This window comes from Chroicocephalus ridibundus, chromosome 2 (genome assembly GCF_963924245.1).
Source record: "Chroicocephalus ridibundus chromosome 2, bChrRid1.1, whole genome shotgun sequence".
NCBI classification, from domain to species: domain Eukaryota; kingdom Metazoa; phylum Chordata; class Aves; order Charadriiformes; family Laridae; genus Chroicocephalus; species Chroicocephalus ridibundus.
In genome coordinates this window covers 153643644-153665994 of record NC_086285.1, presented here as the reverse complement: position 1 = coordinate 153665994, position 22351 = coordinate 153643644, and the positions used below count along the sequence as shown (strand labels likewise).

Sequence of the window (22351 nt, the reverse complement as noted above, 5' to 3'; positions counted from 1 at the left end):
GGGTTTTATCTTGTCATCTTTTTTTTTTTACTAGGCAGAGCAGTGTTTGGGAATTCCTGGAGTGAGCTGCTATTTAGTTACAGATATTTGCCAGATCGTCTGTAGATAATATGTAGAGCATGGTCTTGAACTGTAGACTTTGCTTTCTTTCTTTCTTTTATTTTTCTGCTGATTTTTATACATGTTTTGGATATTTGATGTTATTGAAAAACTCATGCAAAGCTGAATGAAATTTCATTAAAAGAAAATAATGCTACATCTAATTCACTGGTTGTGCAATATGTTTTTAGGTGAAGATGGCACTTCGAACCTCAGGACATCTTTTACTAGGCGTTGTTAGAATCTACCACAGGAAAGCAAAATATCTTCTTGCAGACTGTAATGAGGCTTTCATTAAGATTAAGATGGCTTTTCGTCCAGGTATCTCTCTTTATCTAAGCACTCTCTGAAAAGTTATGTTGTTATATAATGATATTTATTTAGAAGGTATACTGTTTAACCTTCCTGTCTCAGTAGAAGAATTACATGAAGTTATACAGGATTAAAGGAGAAGTTATTTTCTTCAGTGCAGCTTCAGGCTGGCTATGTGACTGAGTTATATGCTGAAAATCATCCTTAAATTGAATTCTGAATGAAAACTTTTCCTATTAATGCTGATTCAGTTAAATATCAATTATGATTTTGGCTGTTGTTGGTGTATGATGTTAAATGGAAATACGCTGCATGGTTTTTACCTTCTGTCACAAGTCTGAAAAAGGCCAGTCGCATGTACTGAATAGAAGCACAGAAGGGAGCTTGTTTCCATCAAGGGTAAAGATTGCTTTGCCATGAGTTACAGAAGAAACATAGAAGTAAGCTGGTTTTTTACCACTCTCACATTTTAGTTTCTGGAAATAATGTGAACTGTAATGTGTGCAACAAAATTTCCCTTATGTATTTGTGACACAACTTCCCCCTCTATTGTTGCTTACTCTAAGGTTTTTTCCATGAAGATGGAGAGCCATATTAATACCCGAAATTACTTTCCATCCAGCAATTAATTACTTGGCTTACACGCAGTTGGTAGTTTTCTTTAATTCTGTCCTGGGAAACTCTTTTCCAGATGGAGTGTAGCTGTGGCAGTGATGCTGCTTGATACTCAGCTGCTGAATCAGATTCTGCCTTTAAGTTTGTGAGTGTAATAGATTTAAAAGCTGAACTTAAGGAAGACTTTTTTTTTTTTTGAAAGGCAATTCTTGAAAGCTGGTGCAACATTAGAGAAAAGTTAAGGTATATAAGCTTTTAGCTTCATTTCCTGATCTTCACATTGTGATTCAGGCATTGAACTTTAAGTAGGTTTCAGTGGCAATTTGTTGACTGTTGCCAATTTTTTGTTTACTAGTTGCCTTTAACTTCCCTGGGTGATGAGAACACAAACTTGTCTAATTTCACAAGGCAATCCGTTTTCCCAATTTTTCCACTTGCAACAGAGCTCATATAGAAGGCGAAGCACCTTAAAACAAGAATTACAAAAAATGAAACAAGTTGTGGCACTTGTCTTTGTTCTCAGTTTATCAGCTTTGTGGTTTAGGCATTGTCTTGATCCTGTCTGCTGTGAGAATCATTGACATGTTTTATTTTAAGCAGCCAACAGGTAAAAATACTGGATAGCTCTGAAAGGATGGAATAGGTTTCTTCATTCCTAGCCAACTACCAAGATGAGTAAACTACAGACTCATGCTTGTTCCTGGTCTCTCTGGGCAGTGGTTCTTTGATTATTCATTGTGGAGGGGAACACAGTGAGCACAGAAGTATTTGTACCTCATAATTGCCTGTGTTGTGTGGGTCAGAAGGCAGAACGTAGAGTTCAAATCTTCTGCAAGTTACAGAAGAAATTGAACCCGCATTTCCCATGTGCTTTCGAGTGTCCTGACCTCTAAGCCTTTGAATAAAAAGAGAGGCACCAACTACTGTTACTGTTTTTGTGTGATGCCTAGTCTGATAGTCATGCTCTGAGAATGCCACTGAATAGCAGATTAAGCATCATGCAAGGATAAGAAAAGGTATGTATGTGGTTTAGGAATCCAGCTCTGTAAAATGCAGAAGCCTAAGCGTTTGTGTGGCCCAAGTACAATCAATACTGTGCTGGGACTTAAAGAGCTAATTGAACTGACTAAATGACCAGTAGCAAAGTAGTCATACTGTGTTGCCACTGCTTTACCCAAACTAGGCTGCTATGTTGCCATTGCTGTACCCAAACCAAAATATAGGACTAACTAGCTCATCTGGAGCATCGTGATAAAATGATTTTGTAGCAAGTACCTGCATAGCGTTGTGATGACATACGCTGCCTGTGTTAGCTGCATGGCTCTGCATTGTGCTATACAAACATTCAGTGATTTGAGGCTTCCAGGTTTATACAAAACAGTAAAAAGGCTTGAGGGTATATATTTTGAATTTAGACTGAATCTCAATACTAGCCTTATTTAAGGTTTCTTCGTGGGTGTCTATCAGCTAGTTAAAGACAAGAAGCTCACACAGAAAGAGCGATACTGAAAGCACAGGGAAAAATGCTGCCCATGTAAGGAATGGGAACTCATGTCTGACTGTTCTTCTCTGCAGGGGTTGTTGATTTGCCTGAGGAAAACAGAGAGGCTGCTTACAATGCTATTACCTTACCTGAGGAATTTCATGATTTTGACCAACCACTTCCTGATCTAGAGTAAGCTTGGTTTCTTGTTTTGGGTGGGTTTTTTTTTTATTTCCATGTTTTGTTTTCAGTTGAGGAGAACCTGATTTTAACAGCAAACTCATTGCCAAATTAAAATAAAAAGCCTGTAGGTACCATGTGTTCTTAAGTCTTTTAGTATACAAAGCAAGTACGCAATCATATTTGTATTGATTTTAAGTTCGTAATAGCATGTAATTTTAACCAAAGTGAAAGTTGTGATTACAGAAGCTTTTGAAAAACTCGTATGTATTATCGCTTTCTTTTTTCTTCTACACAAGGCAATCTACATCACATACGTTCTTAGGTTAGGCAAGATTAGTGTTTTGGAAATGTCCTTGTTGACCTTCTGTAGTGGCACTTTTAATTCTTAAAACTGTTTAATACTAATGGGTTACTTGTAAACATAACAAGTATACAACTTGCATAGTTCTTGATCTTTAAAAAAGTGATGTTACCCTTTTGGATTACTCATAATGGAATTTCTGGGACATAGTTTGCTTTACTCAGTGTTCTATTTTGTTTATATTCAAATTAGAGTATATACTAATTTGAAACTACATAAAAAATTGTGTTCTAAGAAATGTACCTTAACACATCACAAAGTGTTAACTTGGTACTGCTACTAGATATATTTTTTTGATAAATTATATTAATAGCTTTTGAAGTTGAAGGGGGGTACATCTGTTCTTAGTTATTAATTTGGCATTTAAAATTAGGACTACAATATAGCAAGGAGTAAGAGAGGTTACTGATATGTTTCCCAGAAGCTAACACAGTTTGGATGATAGGTTTTAACCATGAATGGTCTTAGTGTTTTAAGTAGTGTTTTCTGGTTTGCATTCACCATCAGCTGTTTCATTATCAGAGAATCATGGAATTGCTGAGGTTGGAAGGGACCTTTAAGATCATCAAGTCCAACCTTTAACCTATCCTGACAAAAGCCACTTCTAAACCATGTCCCTCAGTGCCCCATCTACCCTTTTTTTTAAACACCTCCAGGGATGGTGAATCCACCACCTCCCTGGGCAGCCTATTGCAATGTTTAATAACCCTTTCAGTGAAAAAATGTTTCCTAATATCCAATCTAAACCTCCCCTGGCGTAACTTGAACCCGTTTCCCCTTGTCCTATCACTTGTCACCAGGGAGAAGAGGTCAGCCCCCATCTCTCTACAACCTCCTTTCAGGTAGTTGTAGAGGGTGATAAGGTCTCCCCTCAGCCTCCTCTTCTCCAGGCTAAACAACCCCATCTCCCTCAGTCGTTCTTCATAAGGTTTGTCCTCCAGACCCCTCACCAGCTTTGTAGCCCTTCTCTGGACACTCTCCAACACCTCAGTGTCCCTCTTGTAGCGAGGGGCCCAAAACTGAACGCAGTACTCGAGGTGGGGCCTCACCAGTGCCGAGTACAGGGGGATGATCACTTCCCTAGTCCGGCTCACCACACTGTTCCTGATACAGGCTAGGATGCTGTTGGCCTTCTTGGCCACCTGGGCACACTGCTGGCTCATATTCAGCCGGCTGTCAACCAACACCCCCAGGTCCTTTTCTGCTGGGCTGCTTTCGAGCCACTCTGCCCCAATCCTGTAGCGCTGCATGGGGTTGTTGTGACCCAAGTGCAGGACCCGGCACTTGGCCTTGTTGAACCTCATACCATTGGTCTCAGCCCATCGGTCCAGCCTGTCCAGATCCCTCTGCAGAGCCAACCTACCCTCAAGCGGATCAACACGCCCGCCCAGTTTAGTGTCATCTGCGAACTTACTGAGGGTGCATTCGATCCCTTCATCCAGATCATTGATAAAGACATTAAAGAGAACCGGCCCCAGCACCGAGCCCTGGGGGACACCACTTGTGACCGGACACCAACTGGATTTAACTCCATTTACCACCATCTCTGGGCACGGCCATCCAGCCAGTTTTTTACCCAGCGAAGAGTACACCTGTCCAGGCCATGAGCAGCCGGTTTCTCCAGGAGAATGCTATGGGCAAACAGTGTCAAAAGCTTTGCAAAAATCCAATTAGATAACATCCACAGCTTTTCCCTCATCCACTAAGTGGGTCACCTTATCATAGAAGGATATTAGGTTTGATAGGCATGACCTGCCCTTCACAAACCCATGCTGACTGGGCCTGATCACCCTGTTCTCCTGCATGTGCCGTGTAATGGCACTGAGGAGGATCTGTTCCATGACCTTCCCAGGCACCGAGGTCAGACTGACTGGCCTGTAGTTCCCCGGATCCTCCTTCCGGCCCTTCTTGTGGATGGGTGTCACATTTGCTAACCTCCAGTCAGCTGGGACCTCCCCGGTTGTCCAGGACTGCTCATAAATGATGCAAAGTGGCCTGGCGAGCACCTCCGCCAGCTCTTTCAATACCCTTGGGTGGATCCCATCCGGCCCCATAGATTTGTGCACCTCCAGGTGCTGAAGCAGGTCCCTCACCGTTTCCCTTTGGATTACAGGGGCTTCATTCTGCTCCCCATCCCTGTCTTCTAGCTCAGGGGTCTGGGTACTCAGGGACCAACTGGTCCTACTGCTGAAGACTGAGGCAAAGACTTCATTAAGTACCTCAGCCTTTTCCTCATCCTTGGTCACTATGTTGCCGGCCCCATCTACTAGAGGACAGAGATAATCCTTAGTCCTCTTCTTATTGCTAATATATTTATAGAAACTTTTTTTGTTGTCCTTGACACCAGAAGCCAGGTTTAGTTCTAGCTGGGCTTTGGCCCTCCTGATTTCTTCCCTACATAGCTTCACTACCTCCTTGTAGTCCTCTTGAGTGGCCTGCCCTTCCTTCCAGAGGCCATAGATCCTCTTTTTTTCCCGAAGTTGCAACACTAGCTCCCTGTTTAGCCACGCCAGTCTTTTTCCCTGACGGCTTGTCTTCTGGCACATGGGGACAGCCTGCTCCTGCGCCTTTAAGACTTCCTTCTTGAAAATCATCCAGGCTTCCTGGGCTCCTTTGCCCTGGAGGACTGCCTCCCAGGGGACTTTGTCAACCAAGCTCCTGAAAAGCCCAAAGTCCGCCCTCTGGAAGTCCAAGGTAGCAGTTCTGCTGACCCCTCTCCTTGCTTCTTGCAGAATCGAAAACTCTCTCATTTCATAGTCACTGTTCCCAAGACAGCCTCCAACCTTCACATCCCCCACAAGACCTTCCCCGTTTACAAACAACAGATCCAGCAGGGCACCTTCCCTAGTTGGCTCTCTCACTAGCTGTGTCAGGAAGTTATCCCCAGTACATTCCAGGAACCTTCTAGACTGTTCCCTCCCTGCTGTATTGTATTCCCAGCAGATGTCCGGCAAATTGAAGTCCCCCACGAGGACAAGAGCTCGCGATCTTGAGACTTGTCCCAGCCACTTATAGAATATTTCATCTGCCTCCTCATCCTGATTGGGCGGTCTATAACAGACTCCTACTACGATATCTGCCTTGTTAGCCCTGCCCCTGATTCTTAATTGACTTTTAAGTGTATAGTGTACTTTTTAGGAACTAATTTCACATTTATCTAAGCAGGCTTTATCTGTTAATTTTTTTAAATGGAGATTTTTAATAATTGCCTTCTGTTTGTTTAAGTGATATTGATGTGGCCCAGCAGTTCAGCTTGAACCAGAGTAGAGTGGAAGAAATTACAATGAGAGAAGAAGTAGGCAACATCAGTATCCTCCAGGATAATGACTTTGGTAAAAATCTCATGTATTTTTACGTGTTACTAAGCTAGTTTTGGTACTTGTAAAGTTATGGTTTTGCAATTACTACAGAATGCCCGCTACTACGTATAAGACAAATTACATCAAACATGCTGTGTTTCCATATATTTAACTTTTAATTTGTACATGTTGGCTTTTCCAAAAAGCCTGTCCTCTAATATTCATCAAGCTTCCAGCTACCTATATAAAGCTGAAGAATATTCAGTCAGGTTAATTAGTGAAGTACTATGTCAATTATAATTTTCAAAACATGGTGTGAATATGAAGTCAGCCGTTGTTGTAATCATAGGCATATTTTCAGTCAAACTGTTACGAAAGTTCTCAAGCTGAAGCACTCAGCAGTGACTAGCTTACTTCTTCCAGTATCTTTTCAAGGACAGTGTTCCAAGATATGAATCAAAGCCTGGAGATGGTTGTATTTGAATATCTAGTTTCCAGAGTACAATAACGTAATCCATAATTTAGTAATCTCTTAAAAAGTATAATCTAGGTATTGATGGTGGTGTTGATTCTGTATTGGTTTGCTCTCTGTACCTGAAGCCCAACCTTGAGGTGTAAGGTATAACTTTTTTGAATTCCTTTGAATTCTTTGGTTTCAGTGCAGCTAAAATTTAGTAGAATCCTGCTAAATTCAATTCAAATAAGTATAATAAAATGCTTTGAAGAGGAGATGGTTATTTTTATAATTGTTGGAAGGGTATTTTTATTATGGTATTGCTGGACATAAATATGTACATCTTGTCATTAACTCAGCAATTAAGATAACTTGAAATGAAGTTACATTTACATTTGGGCCTTTGCTGATTGATTCACTATGTGTCTTGTGTCTTGGTTCTTCGGCATTTATAACAGTGAAATTGTGTTCTTGCAGGTGACTTTGGGATGGATGATCGTGAGATGATGAGAGAAGGTAGTGCATTTGAGGATGACATGCTAGTGAGCACCAGTGCTTCCAATCTCCTTCTGGAACCTGAACAGAGCACCAGTCACCTCAATGAGAAATCCAATCACCTGGAGTATGAAGACCAATACAAAGATGATAATTTTGGAGAAGGAAATGATGGTGGGATATTGGGTAAGTTTGAGAAATTTGTGTTTTCCTCTGCCCTACCTTCTGCCTCAATAATTAGTTCTTCAGGGAACTGGGGGAGGTTGTTTCCTTTGCCAAGGTCCCTGTCTAACTTATGCCTTCAGCAGCAGAATTCTAGTTTGTGACTGTTACAGCAATATAGATGGTGTAGTATGTTAAGTGTTGACGTATTCCAAATGAAGTAAAATAAAATCATCCAGAGATTTTCCATTCTATACGTAATGTTCTTTAGAGAAAAATTAATGTGCAACTCTTTTTTTGTTCTTTCTTCCAAGGCCTTATTTAATATGTTGAGAACTGTATTGAGTGCTTCTCTGTGAAGTACTAAGAAACCTACTAAGATGCAAATATGTGACGACTGTATTGTAAAAAAGGTTATCTGTAAACTCAAAGTTTGAGCTGAAATGCACCTCGAAAAAGCACTCCTAATTGCTTTTGTGTCAGCGTTGAAAGTATAGGTTTCTCTAACCTTTGCACTGTCTTTATCTGTGTTGTCATAAATTTGTCCGTACTTGTTTCGTGAATGTGTGGATGCAAAACTCATTCTTCCATATGGTTGTTTCAGATGACAAACTGCTCAGTAATAATGATGGTGGTATTTTTGATGACCCACCTGCACTCTCAGAAAGTGGAGTAATGATACCGGAGCAGCCTCCCCATGATGATATGGATGATGATGATAATGTATCAAGTGAGTATGATCTTGGGCTAGATCTAGAATTACTTGCTTTCCACTAATTTAATTGGGGTTCTCATCCCCATCTCTCCATCCCTAAAACCATGTTGAGCTCAAAAGTATGAAATGTGGTAAACCACTTTAAGATGTGGAGGAGTGGTTGGGAACGGTAGCACAGTTTCTTAATGTTTTGACATAGTGCAAGATACTTGTTCTAATTGGCAGTGGGTGGACCAGACAGCCCGGACTCAGTAGATCCAGTTGAACCATTACCAACTATGACTGATCAGACAACGCTTGTTCCCAATGAAGAGGAAGCTTTTGCTCTGGAGCCTATTGACATAACCGGTGAGTGAGCTATTTGGGAATGTTTTACTTGGGTCATCAGAGACAACCTTAGCTTGATGGAGTGGAAATGAATGTCTGGCACTGCTGCTGACTCTACTTCTCAGTGGAAAGAGAAATGCGGGACCAAGTACTGAATTCCTTTTATTCTAATGATAGCCTTACAGAATGTTCCAGGTTGGTAGCTTACATTGATGATCTTGGAGGATACTAGTCTGTCGTTTCTGCAGTTGGTATGTATAGCGGCATGGTACTGGGTACTGTAGCTTTTGATAAACGTGCTAGTTAAAATACAGTGAGTTGGAATAGACATCATCATGTCTTTAATTCTAGTACGGTATCTAGTGCAGCACAACTCTCAATACCCTGTGAGGGCCAGAAGTGACTGTTTACACTGAGACTGAGTGATTTTCTAGTTCATAGCTTTAGTGAATTGCTGATTTGAGGAGATGCATCTTTATACTTGAAGTTCCACTAAATAGTGAAATTCCTTGTCGTCTTCTCTAATGCAAGACACTTTTTTATTTTAACTGGTATTGTATTTGGCTCATTATAAACAGATCCCTGCTTCATTAAAAAAATTAAGATCTGTAAAAAATGCAGTTTGTCCTGTGTTTTCAGACTGAACTCCAGCCCCTCATTTGCTGCTTGACCAATTAAAAAGCCCTAGCACTGCCCTCTGGTGGCAAGCTAGCAACAGAGGTCCTAGCTGATCAGCTGGGACCAGCAAAGACAGCATTTGCCAGAGCCTCAGGGCCTGCTGCAGAGTGCCAGGCTGTAAGCAATTTACAGTAAAGTCATTCTAGAACAGGATGGGAGGGTACAGGTAAGATAACCACCCACGTTAACACTACCAAAGCTCAAATAGGGCTTAGGGGAAAAACTTGTTGTGGTATTTTGACTCCTTGTCGGAGGGCCCCTGCATCTCAGGGCTTTGCTCCTGAAGAACACCAGCCTGACAAGTGAGCCATGAGGAAGGGAGGTATGTGCAGGTGAGGACATTGATGAGGCTTAGGTAGATTCAGTAGAACTACGAGTATACGCAGAAGAATTTGTAGGTTATGGAACAGTATTCACAGTGTTTGACCTTTCATAGTGCTTATAGCTTTTCGTTCCTTCTCCCAAAGCTAATATTGCCTTAGATTCTTCAGGCAGCTTTGTACATGGGCAAATAAGACCTATAGAGAACGTGCAAGATTCTTCTACAGCGTGGTATCTGTTTAGGCTAACCTTCATTACTTGCTAAAAATCTCAACAGTCAAGGAAACCAAAGCAAAGAGGAAGAGGAAGCTGATTGTGGACAGCGTTAAAGAACTGGATAGCAAGACTATTCGAGCCCAATTAAGTGACTACTCTGATATTGTTACTACTTTGGATTTGGCACCTCCTACTAAGAAACTGATGATGTGGAAAGAAACTGGTGGAGTTGAAAAGCTTTTCTCTCTGCCTGCACAGCCTTTGTGGAATAACAGGCTACTGAAGGTAATGTTTTTGTGCTGGTTCATTTCTAAATGGACTATATTCAAGATTGTGCCTCGTATAGTAAATATCAGCACATGAATAGCAATGTAGTGATAGTGGTAATCATCATCTAAAAAAATAAACTAGTAAAACAACTAAAGTAACACCAATGCTTACATTATTTATCAGTTACAGAAATAAATGATTTTCTTAAAATGTTACTACTGCTGGAGAAGAGGTTAAATGGGAAAGGAAGATGGCCTGTAATTACTTGGCCTAAAATGAAATTAAGGACACTGAGAACTACAATAGTGAATAATGTAACCTTTCCCCCGTAGCTCTTTACTCGTTGTCTTACACCCCTGGTACCAGAAGACCTAAGAAAGAGGAGGAAAGGTGGAGAGGCTGACAACCTCGATGAGTTCCTTAAAGACTTTGAAAACCCAGAGGTTCCTAGGGAGGAGCAGCAACAACAACAGCAACAGCAGCAACGAGATGTCATTGGTTTGTGTCTTGTTAAAGATGCTCTGCTTTCCTTCAGAGCTTATTTTTCTCCTTTGTTTGTGCTTTATATTAAGTCGCCAAAGATTATGAATGAAGCAATGGTTGATTAGCTTGATATACAGTCTGTGAGTTAAAATAGCTTTTTTTCTAGAGGATGACACTTAAAGATTCAGTTTGCTCCTGTGGATTAAATGGGTGTTGGACTGGATTCTATGCACATCTGTACCAATTCTATTTAAGTCATGGCAAAGGCTATGCAGACTGTTAGGAGTGCTCAATTCTAAATTAATAGCAGACTGGACTTAGTAATGGAATTTCAAATGGTACCGAAGTATCTAAAACTGGGTTTGTTGAATTAGATGAACCTATTCTGGAAGAACCAAGTCGTGTACAAGAATCGATGATGGAAGGCAGCAGAACCAACCTGGATGAATCTGTTATGCCACCCCCACCACCTCAGACAGGTGTTAAACGCAAACTGCAGCAAGTAGAACCAGAGCCGGTGTTACCTGTGAGTAAGATGTGCTGGGGTTTTTTTGTTGGTTTTTTTTTTTTTTTTTAAGAATGAGAAGTGGGTAGTGTCTTTGAGCAGATTAGAGGCACCAGCTTTCTGTGGTGTTGTGAAATATGCTGGAACAGTATCAGAATCTTTGGCCTTGGGTAGTCCTTTTGGTGTTTTTCTTAAATGGGAAGCTTACTGAAACATTTAAAATGTAGGTAGGATAAAGAAATGACACTGTTTCCTCCAGAAAAAAGTCTTCGAGGAGTAAAGTTTATTACTCACAAAGCTATCAAGTTCTTCTGCTTGGCAAATGTATATGAACAGCTTTCATTGATGAAAAAAGGATTGTGCTAGCTGCACAAACTTCCTTTTTAAGATAGTCCTTGTATTCTAGGGTTTAACAGTTCAAAGAAAACCTTGGATCTTCAGGAAAGGTTTTCTAGTTGAGTTATAAGTAGACTTGGAAACTAGGTCGCGTCTACCTCTTCTGTAAAAGCTGTGATGCAGTGTGATAGGAAGCCATATTTGTGAAGGGAGAGGAAATGGGCAAAATGAAAGGTGTATGCTCTTTCTGAATGCTTACCTGGTGAGAACAGCCCTGGTTTATGCTGTCTTTCTCATATTTGTGCATTTTTTAACTCCACTTCTCGTATGTTTCTTGGCTAACAGGTTGTTTGCTGTAGAATGAGACTGTTTAGATGTCACATTGCCTTATTAAAAAGGGTGCAGCTGATGCTCCTCTTGGCCATGTCATTGGGTGAAATTGGCATCAGCTGTTTGTGCTGAAATCAATGCTGTCATGCCAACCAGATCAGGCTTCTAGCAGTGTACCTGTAGCAATAACCTGCTGTATGACTCTAAAGTAGAAGTTATTTTAATAGAGCTGTTTTGGGGTACATGTAGAAACAGTTTCAGGTATTAAGGTAGCTATTGGCAATCACTTAACTGTGTATAGATTCAGGGGGAGAATACTGTACATTAATTTTAATAAAACTGAGTACATAGATCCTGTTAAACTGCTTTTCTGGATTTTCCTCTTGATACAAACGTCTTCTGAGAATGGGTGACTTCTGTGCTCAAGTTATCATACATTTTTGTAAACTTTACAAAGTACCTATGTTTTAATTCCTTCATGCTTGTATTGCAAAGAACAACATTTTGATATTTTGAAGATGTCTTGTTCCAGTGAGTTAAAGTGTCTTCATGTAGCACTGCATCTTGTTATGTGGGATTTTAAAGTTGCATGTTCTGATCCAAGAAATGAGGTCAGTTGTTTGGATGGTGGACTAAGTTATTGGAAAGCCTTTTTCCTTATAGCGGTATCATCATTTCTGGTTTGAGTAGACTCTAAAGGATTAAAGATACACGTATGGACAGCAAAACAAACCAAGAAGGTTCTTCATCTTTCAAAAATGAAAAGTTCTGACAAATGGCTAAGATCTAGAGACTTGGACTTTGTGAAACTGGCTTGTAGCATCAGCATTCTGTTGTAAAAGCACTGATAAAATAATGCTATCTGTTTAACTATATTGTGTACTCTTAAAGCATCCACCATCACAACAGCTGGAAATACCACCTGTAGAAATGCCTCCAGAGGAGCCCCAAAACATCTGTCAGCTAATACCAGAGCTAGAACTTCTGCCAGAAAAAGAGAAGGAGAAGGAAAAAGAGAAAGAGGAGGAGGAAGAAGAGGAGGTAAGAACTAAGCTCTTAAAAGCAAGCTATGTAGAAAGAAAGGATTTGTGTGTTCCCCAACACTGTTTGACTTTGGATTCATTAAATGGTGTAAGAAACCTTCAGTCCTTACTTGGGAAATGATAACCTTTGGAAACGTAGACTTTAAAATTATTCCATGACCGTTTTTATAAATTGCATATACATTCTGCTTTGAATTAGATGGTTATCCTGTTCATACACATAGTTGGATTAAACCAATCTATATATTAACTATATATTAATCTATATGTTAACTTTTTTCCCAGTTTCTCTACCTCCTCCCCTTCAGAAGCACAGGGGGATGGGGAATGGGGCTTCCAGGCACTTTATCACACATTGTCTCTGCTCCTTCCTCCTCAGGGGGGCGGACTCCTGCTCCAGTGTGGGGTCTCTCCCACGGGGACAGTTCTCCACAAACTTCCCCAATGTGAGTCCTTCCCATGGGCTACAGTTCTTCATGAACTGCTCCAGTGTGGGTCCTTTCCATGGGGTGCAGTCCTTCAGGAACAGACTGCTCCAGCGTGGGTCCCCCATGGCATCACAAGCCCTGGCAGCAAACGTGCTCCAGCGTGGGCTTCTCTCTCCACAGGGCTGCAGGTCCTGCCAGGAGCCTGCTCCAGCCTGGACTTACCACGGGCTCACACTCTCCTTTGGGCACATCCACCTGCTCTGTTGTGGGGTCCTCCATGGGCTGCAGGTGGATATCTGCTCCTCCATGGGCTGCAGGGGGACAGCCTGCCTCACCATGGTCTTCCCCACAGGCTGCAGGGGAGCCTCTGCTCTGGTGCCTGGAGCACCTTCTCCCCCTCCTGCTCTCTCATATTCTCGCTCCTCTCTGGCTGCAATTGCTGTTGCACTTTTCCCCCCCCCCCCCCCTTCTTAAATATGTTATCCCAGAGGCACTATCACTGCTGCTGATGGGCTCGGCCTTGGCCAGTGGCGGGTCTGTCTTGGAGCTGGCTGGCATTGGCCCTATCAGACATAGGGAAGCTTCTAGCAGCTTCTCACGGAAGCTATCCCTGTAGCCCCTGCATTACCAAAACCTTGCCATGCAAAACCAATACAACTGTCCATGTCCCAAAATCTGATAACTGAAGTTGTTTCTTAGCTACAGTGTTGAATATTCTGTGGCTATTAAACCAAACTTCATTGATTCTTCTTATTTTACACCCAAACTGCATAACATTAAATTAGCTTTTTAAAAACTGTTTTATTGTTGAAGTAACGTATCTGGAATTTTCCTTCTGTAACAAGTCACACATACAAAGAAATGTGAATTACTTTAATCGAGATGACTTTCCTAGAAATGTAAAAAAACCTGTTAGAATAGAACAGAATATTTTCAGTTGGAAGGAAAGGACCTACAACTATTGTCTAGCCCAATTGTCTGACCACTTCAGGATGTTGCTGGATGCAGATGAATGTTAAAGTCGTACAATGAAGAGGAAGAAATACATGCTGGCTGACTTTTGAGAAATAATATAATTGGCCAAACAGTTTTTCTGTACAGCTTGAGGTTCCTGAGTTAAGACTAGAAACAAAGTAGTTTGCATGTGTCGCTTTCATTAATTAATTGCTGGTTTGAAATGAAGCTCTTATTTTAAAAGCATAACACATCTTCCATAAACAAGTAGTGTTCTGCATAGGTGAGTGCTTCACAGGACATGGAGAGGTGAGTTGTTACTGCCGGCCTTTGCGGCTTTCAGCAACAACCTGGTTTGCTTTTCAATGGTTCTGTTTCCACAGTGAAATGAGAACATGTCTGTGTTTATTAATGTTTGCAAAATAAAAGCACTGTTGATACCATGTTCAGTGCTAGCATTCCTAGATTAGATTGAAGTGTCTCTTCTCATTCAGCTGTCATGACCGAACTCTTGTGTTTACTAATTGTCAGCATAATGTTTTGAGGTATAATCATAGTGGCAGGCAACCTTACTACGATACATCAACTTAATGTGTGTGTCTTCTTCCGTCCCACTACCTGCCTCTCCTAGATGTATCTTGTGACTCAAGTTGTCTAAACCTTCTGGCTTGATGAAAAGAAGAAGCTGCAGTGATATCTAGAAATAGCTCATTTATTCCATAACTCAGTGGATGAAAAGATCATTGTTTTGTAAATGCGTGAATTTTGACTGCTTGCAGGAAGAAGATGGCACAGGGGGTGATCAGGATCAAGAAGAAAGGAGATGGAACAAGAGGACTCAACAAATGCTTCATGGACTTCAGGTACACATGATAATCTGCTTTCTCTTAAAGTTGCTTTTGAGTGTGCCTACCGACACTTTTGACCTGAGTTAAAAGCTTTCCTTGCAGTAGATGTTACAGACTTAAAATGCCAGTTCTGCCTTAAAGGGGAAAAAACGCTTGTAATTGATTAAATCATAATATAATTGACACTTTATTTAAAAGAACATTTGAAGTTAAATCTTTCATTTAACTGTTTTTCAACCTTCATGTTCACATTTGGTGTGCAAGTAAGACTCCCAGAAATCAAAAGTTTAAAATAATTGGGTATGATTTTTTTTTTAATAAAACCTTAGTATCTTTGATTTTGTGCTACTTGACTCTAGGCAAGCCTAGTCAAGGTCTAGGGATAAAACCATTTTATGGGATGCTTATTCCCAGCTAGGCTGGTTCAAAATCTTCAAGCTACAATAAGCTGAATACACAACAACCGTGGGAACCTGACCTTGGCTGAGGTGCAAGCATTACTTTCAGCATGTGGCTTCAGTCTGCACAGCCAGATAACCTTTGTAGGATGGCTTATTGCTTGCTAGAGCTCAAGAGCTTTTTTTCTTAGAAGATAATTGAACACCCCTAGAATACACTTGAACTTAAGTGCAAACTGCTGTCTGTTTTCATATAGGTCTCTCTACATTTACTTCATATATTCTTGGACTGCCTTTACCTTTCAGTCTAGTTTGCCTTTCCTACCCCTTGGTTCCCGTAAACATTTTGGCTGCTCCTGAAACTCTGCTGTCTCTGAAGTGTGTCAGTTCCAGCTCTCTAAGCTGTTTTTGTTCTCCAAAGTCATCCTCACTTTTTGTGAAATTGATAGGCACCATCTCTACTGATAAAAGCTCATTGTCATTATTGTATCTTTGAACGGAAGTGGGTTTGGGAGGAAGGGGGGACTGCTATCGAGTTCTCAGTCAACTGAAATTTTAGTAGTATTTTGTATTAATTAAGTTTCTCAAAAATGATATAATCAAGCAAAAGCTTTATGTTTCTGGAAAATATTACGAGTTATACCATAAGAATTACCTGCATACATCTCTAAAGAATGAAACCTTAATTTTAAACTCCTAAAGAGCCTTTATGGCACTTAAATACACTTAAATTTAGTTCAGATTGCATTGTGTACTAATGTGATCTAAGTTCTTTTGCACACCTGCAAGAATTCCACTAGTTTAAGTAAGATTGTTTTAAACTGTTGTTGTAGTTTAATGCTGGTAATCAGCGCAGTCCCACACAGCTGCTCACTCAGTACCTACTGGTAGGATGAGGAGGAGAATCGGAAGGGTAAATGCAAGAAAACATGTGGGTTGAGATAAAGACTGTTTAATAGGTAAAGCAAAAGTTGCGTGCGCAAGCAAAGCAACATAAGGAATTCATTCACTACTGCCCATCGGCAGGAAGGCATTTAGCCATTTCCAGGAAAGTAGGGAATTGTTGCACATAATGGTTACTTCAGAAGACAAATGCTATAACCCCCAATGTATGCACTCCCCCCGCTTTTCTTTCCCCTGGTTTTCATTGCTGAGAATGTCATATGGGGTATGGGATATCCCTTTGGTCAGTTGGGACATCTGTCCCGGCTGTGTCCCCTCCCAGCTTCTTGCGTACCTCCAGCCTCCTTGCTCCAAAATGAAAACATTTGATCCCATCCAAAACGTAGCACTGTATGAGCTACTGCGAAAAAAATTAACTCTGTCCCAGCCCAAACCAGTGCAACTTGCTTAAAAATAATTTTTTAAAGTGTACAGATGTTTAGACGGTAATGTTTTTTCTCATAGTGTTTCATCACAGTTTCTGATGAAGAGAGCTTTAGAACTCTCTTTGGACCATATCTACCTTTTTTTTTTTTCTCTCAATTCTTTCTTCCATGTTCCCAGAAGAGCATCACACTGGATGGCTAAAACATTAAGTCTGTAATGAGATTCAAAGTTAAGATCTGTTTAATATAAAGTAATTCGGTTTGGCCAGCCTAATATCTTTTCATCTAGTAGATATTCCAGAGCAGACGGTTCTGTTTTAAATTGAAGACGTCAGTTGTTGTTCTAGCCAGCAAACAGATGTATTTTCCTGAATTATTTTTTTTATATTCTGGCCAAGATTTTGAAAAAATATAAGTGGCCATGGGTACTTAGTTTCAGACAAACAGAAGAGTTCTAGAAATAAACAGGCTTTCTCCCTGGGAAAATTATGCATCTTTTAAATAACCTAAGCTCTTGAAATTTTGTTTTAAACAACAGATCATGATTATTTTTTGAGTTATTTTTATTTTGAGAAATAAAACAGGATTTTTTGTTCCTGTTTAAAAATAATTGACCTGTAGTCAAAAGAGACTGGCTAGCTGCTGGTGCAGAAAGGAAATCTTATGGTATACTACAGTGTTTCTGGAATATGTGACTATAAGTCGCACAGATTCAAGACTGATTTTTCACACATCTCTGGGAAGCCTTCTTGGTTTCATTTAAATAAGATCCATATAGAATTTTTTATGTACGTGTTGCAACGTCCCCATCCAATGTCGAGTCCTTCCCAATCCCTCACAGTGTCCTGGGGGTGCCAACAAACAGAATCTTGTCAGGGACTTCCTTGTTTGTATGTAGTTCTCCATTTAATTTGTGGTATCAATGTTTGTGTTTTTCAGAGAGCTCTTGCTAAGACTGGAGCGGAATCTATCAGTTTGCTTGAGCTGTGCAGAAATACGAATAGAAAACAAGCAGCTGCAAAATTCTACAGTTTCCTGGTACTTAAAAAACAGCAAGCCATAGAGCTGACACAGGAGGAGCCTTACAGTGACATCATTGCGACACCTGGTCCCAGATTTCATATTATTTGAATGGTTAGATACAGCAGAGCTAGTGTTTGTTTCACTAGTGCGTACGTGTATTGCCCCATCTGTAGGGCCCACAAGACCATTGCAGAAAATTTAGATTTTATTGTCTGTATAAAGTCCTTGGTTTTCTTTTTGGGTTATTTTGGTTTTGTATTTTAAATTTACCACTTAAATTTTTAGTGAAACTGCTGGGGTGGGTGGCTTGAGTTCCAACTGCAGAAACCAGACAGCTCAAGGACCCAGATGAAGATTGTTTTAACAACTCAGAGCAGATGTGTGCAATATTGGTGCATGTAATGTTGAGTATCGATGAAAATGTCTTACGATAATTTGCCTAGTTGATTCAATAGTGATATTTTTAACCTATACAAGTAAACCTGAATGGCCAACCTATTGTCTGATTAAAAACTTTGCCAAACTCGTCTGAAATGTTCGGTCTGCTTCTCATAGTAGTGGGTTTTTTCCCTAGATCGTTGTGCATACTGTGGGTCTCTTACAGCTGCCAATATGAAAGGTAGTGCCTGATATGTCAGCTTGCTTTGTCACTGCATTTTTGCAGTCGGATTTTTGTAGCCCTTGATGCTAAGGGGAAACGGGTGTCTGTGGAAAGCACTTCCTCTATGTGATACTGTTACATACATGAAAAGACGGAACATGTGTTAAGCATTTTAGACGAAACATTCCTTCTCACTTATCACCTCATTACGGTCCACTACTGATAATGGCTAATTACTGTTAATAAGCGTCAATGAAAACTCTAGTCATTTCATTTAAACCTTTTAAGATATCAAAATGCTTTAGGTTTGTTAGAGCTGTATATAAACTCCAGACTTTTTAAAACAGACTTCTAGATTGTAAATTATCTGATTTTTATTAAGCAGGCATATGAAGATAAGAATAAGAGAAGCTGAACAGATTGCCTCTGTAAAGATGCTAAATTCAGATACCACCTGTACCGAAAGGGCAACAAACTCGAATATACAGTACAAACAGGCACAGTTCCACTTAATTGTGTAGCGTATTAATGGCTCTTTGGATATATTTATGGTTTTAGTATCAATTTTTCCAATAATGCACACTCCTGTGTTCAAAACATTTTATCGGTTTTGCAAAAGAAGTCCCATTTGATTTTTACTTATAAAGAATGAAGCTTTACTGTTAGACCAAGTAGCACCAGAAATTATGTGAATATGTTGATTATGGAAACCTGTCTTAACTTTTTTTTAGGGCAAAATTATTCACACTGAAGGTTCTGGTTTTAATGTTGGCACTTTTGTGAAATAATTTTGGGACTCTGAAATTTCAGTGTATACTCAAATGTAAAATTATGTGAATGTTTTTAAAAAAATCGGAGACTACATGATGACCATGTTTTAATAATCCTCAAAAAAGTTAATTGTATAAAGTTACTGCAGCTTTATTTTCAACATGATGTGCCTGTAAAACCATGATTTCTCCCTTTGTAAAAAGAGACATTGTAGATAACTTGAATGTTTAATTATAGAAAAGGTCATTAGTTTCTTGTTACACATTTTTAGTCTGTTGCTTTTCAAGGTTAATATTCTTGAAAATAGTTGATGCTGTTATGTATAACTTTTCTAATAAAAGTTGTGTTATAAGCTGTTATGTTTTAGCTCGGTATCTTGCTTGAACACCTTTTGATTCTTCTGTAGTAGGGACCTAGCATTTACAGGTTGCTTGTTTTGGTGTTAGGAGTGGAAGTGTAATGATTTAGCTCTGAGAGAGATTTAAACTTGAATATGTTGTAGGTTTCTTGCCATTAGAAGGAAGAGTTGTTTTGCTGACCGTACTGTGGTTTTGTTCAGGCATTCTATGCTAGGAATGTCTGTGCGGAAAATTAGGGGAGACTGTCTATAAAATGGGATTCATCTCCATGCCAGTCCCTTCTGACTGCCAGAACCTACCCAGCTTGAATTCTTGTAGCTCTGCTGTTCCCTTGCTTCTAGAATCCCCTCTGCATGCGGGTATGTCAGTGCTTCTGAAGTTACGTGCTCCCGGTAGATCCAGATGCTTGGATCCAAGCCTGTAGAAGCAGCGCATCTCCCGTAGAGTCACTCGGGTTACCTGCAGAGCTTGTGTGGAGCCCAGGGTCGACACGGGCTGTCTGGGGAAGTTGAAGAACCAGCCTGGATCCAATACGGTGCCTGGGCTCCACACAAGAGTGACTGTACTGCTCTGAGCTACCTGTGGAAGCAGCCGGGCTGCTTCTGTTTGTGCTGTGAGCCTTGTGGCGTGCAGGGTGGTCGGGGTTGAGCTGGCTTGAGTGTCTGCATATGTGTACAACGCATCCGCACCGGAATATGAGGACTTGATTTTTCGTTCCTTTGGTTAAAGCTCTGTAAGGGAGAGAAGTATAGGGACTCGGGTACTCGCACTAGAATGAAAGAGGATTTCTGCCTTTTTCTTGTATCAATAATCTAGGACACTTCTGTCGCCAGTTTTGCTGTTACACCACTGTGATCAGCACGCGTGACAAGATTTTGCACAAATATGTGCTCGTGATGATGTTAAATATAACCCGAGGCAATGAATGCAAGCTCTGCTTTATAATGTACAGGATTTGTTTATAACATACAGGAGTTTGTAATGTGGCCCGCAAGTAGCACTGAGAGACTTGGGTTTCTTGGAAAGCAGGCTTCGCAGTAATACGCTGATCAGCTGTTGAATAAGGTCCAAGGAATGTTGATAGACAAACCATTCGCGCGCTCTATTTCTCCTATATCTACAAGAAGTGTGTTTCCCTCCTCTGTTACTGCGCAGACAGATGATGAGATGCAGAAAGGCTGTCTGTTGCGCAGCATTTATTCTGTTTACCCTGTGACTGCTGTTCTTTACAAAGGTATTGGAGGACTTAAAAAAAAAAAAGTACACCATCTGCATTTTATTATCGTTCCTCTTCAAATAAATGTCTAAATGGTTTTAAAGGAATTAACCATAAGCATTCAGTTAGCTTTTACTAGATAAGGAGCCATTTTCCTAGCAGTTCAGTGAGTAACACCATCGACTTTTCAGAAACCAATCTTCTTGTGAGGGATGTAGATGCGATGGGTCACATTCCTGTAAAACGTATTCCTTGCTGCTTTACCCTGCAGGCTGGAATGTCTCCAGCGTGTTTGGCTACAGCGTTACGCTGCACCAGTGAGGGGAAGGAACTGCTGCGGCTACCTCTCGGTGCTCTGTCTTCCCTGCTGGCAGCAGGTTTGTTCTGTCTGCAAATCTGAAGTATTTACATCAGTAACTACTGGGCATGCCCCGCTTTCCAAATTACTCCTTTTTGGTGGGTGAAAAAGAAAACAGTTCCTGAATCTAAGGCAATATTCCTGCAAGGAGATTCAGTTGCTGAATGAATTCCTGCCCTGCATGTCTGACAGCCTTGAAGACGCACTGCTCCAGTTGTCCCCCGAGAGAGCTCTGTTCTCATGCCAGCTGGGGCGGAAGGAGGAGGTCAGGCGGGTAATGTTACCTGTGTCTGTAGGTTAAAGAGTGCTCTGCTTCTGGGAAGGGTATGAGTAGAGGACTCTTCATAACTCACAAGACGTTTTCTAAGGCAGGTTCTAACTTACCTTCAGCCAATACTTTTAGCTATCACTGGAACTCGCACTTAAAGATTTTAAACCAACCAGCTGGCAGCTGTCATGTGCAACTTGGCTTCGGGGGCTTTGTTGGAGGGTCAGGTAGGTGGTGGTAAGGATGTGGAGCTGGTCTTTCCACCTGCAAATAAAGGAAGGGTTATTCTCCACTCCCTGTTGTCATCCCACTGCCACACGTCTGTCTGTGTGGTGGTACGTAACAGATGACCTTTTGGGGGAGGAGTGGGGTTCTGCTAAGTTTTTCTGTTTCCAAAGCTCTTGTGGAATATATTTCCTCAAGTGGTTATCGTGTTCCTGCTTGTGCTTTTTTCAAAGATTTTTCTTTTGTTAGACCTACAGAGATGGGCTAGGCTATATGCTGTGAACGTCTGCAAGGTGAAATACAGGAAAGCTAAAGGAGTGGGAGATGGACTGTCCTAACACACACTGAAGAAAGGACAATTCTCTCTGTACAGCTGATAAAGCCACCAGAGAGACAAGAGGAGGAGATAGAAAAAGGGAAGGTTTTCCTTCGTTATTCTCATAGGAGCTGTTCTTACATTTGTTTTATTTCAAAACATTTTCATGGAGAGTCCAGAAAAAAAAACAACCCAGAACTCAGCTAGGAGAAAATGTTCATATCAGCCAGACAGTAATGTTAATGTTGTGTTATAAGTAGAATAAAGTGCCAGAAACTTTCTGGGAGAACACACCCCTCCCATTTCACTTGGCCCCAGCTCTTCCCCAGCAGCCAGGAAGGCTACAAGAAGTAGCTTGGCTGTCATGAGCTCAGTCTCTACATGTTCTCCCATCCTTCTTGTTTGCCCAACTTTTGTTTTCAATAAAAACAGTAAATGTTATAACGTAGCCTGAAACTAGCACTAAATAATGGAGGACTGTGTGGTTGACCTTTCATCATGGATGTTTATAGATGTGCTTTGACATCGATCAAGAATACATGTGATGAGAAACACAGGTTTGCTCCTGACG

The 22351-nt window shown here is 40.8% G+C and overlaps 1 protein-coding gene across 1 annotated transcript in view; it reads left to right on the top strand.

Moving 5' to 3' along the window:
• Positions 1–19397, top strand: part of RAD21 (RAD21 cohesin complex component) — a 30475-nt gene extending 11078 nt beyond the window's left edge. The window contains exons 3-14 of the mRNA XM_063327435.1: positions 291–420; positions 2602–2701; positions 6279–6385; positions 7284–7487; positions 8068–8193; positions 8404–8526; positions 9782–10005; positions 10323–10488; positions 10848–10999; positions 12536–12685; positions 14849–14932; positions 17583–19397. Of these exons, the coding sequence (XP_063183505.1) occupies positions 291–420; positions 2602–2701; positions 6279–6385; positions 7284–7487; positions 8068–8193; positions 8404–8526; positions 9782–10005; positions 10323–10488; positions 10848–10999; positions 12536–12685; positions 14849–14932; positions 17583–17774 (1758 nt within the window). The 3' untranslated portion in view covers positions 17775–19397. The remainder of the gene's footprint in view (positions 1–290; positions 421–2601; positions 2702–6278; positions 6386–7283; positions 7488–8067; positions 8194–8403; positions 8527–9781; positions 10006–10322; positions 10489–10847; positions 11000–12535; positions 12686–14848; positions 14933–17582) is intronic.
• The last annotated feature ends 2954 nt before the right edge of the window (positions 19398–22351 follow it).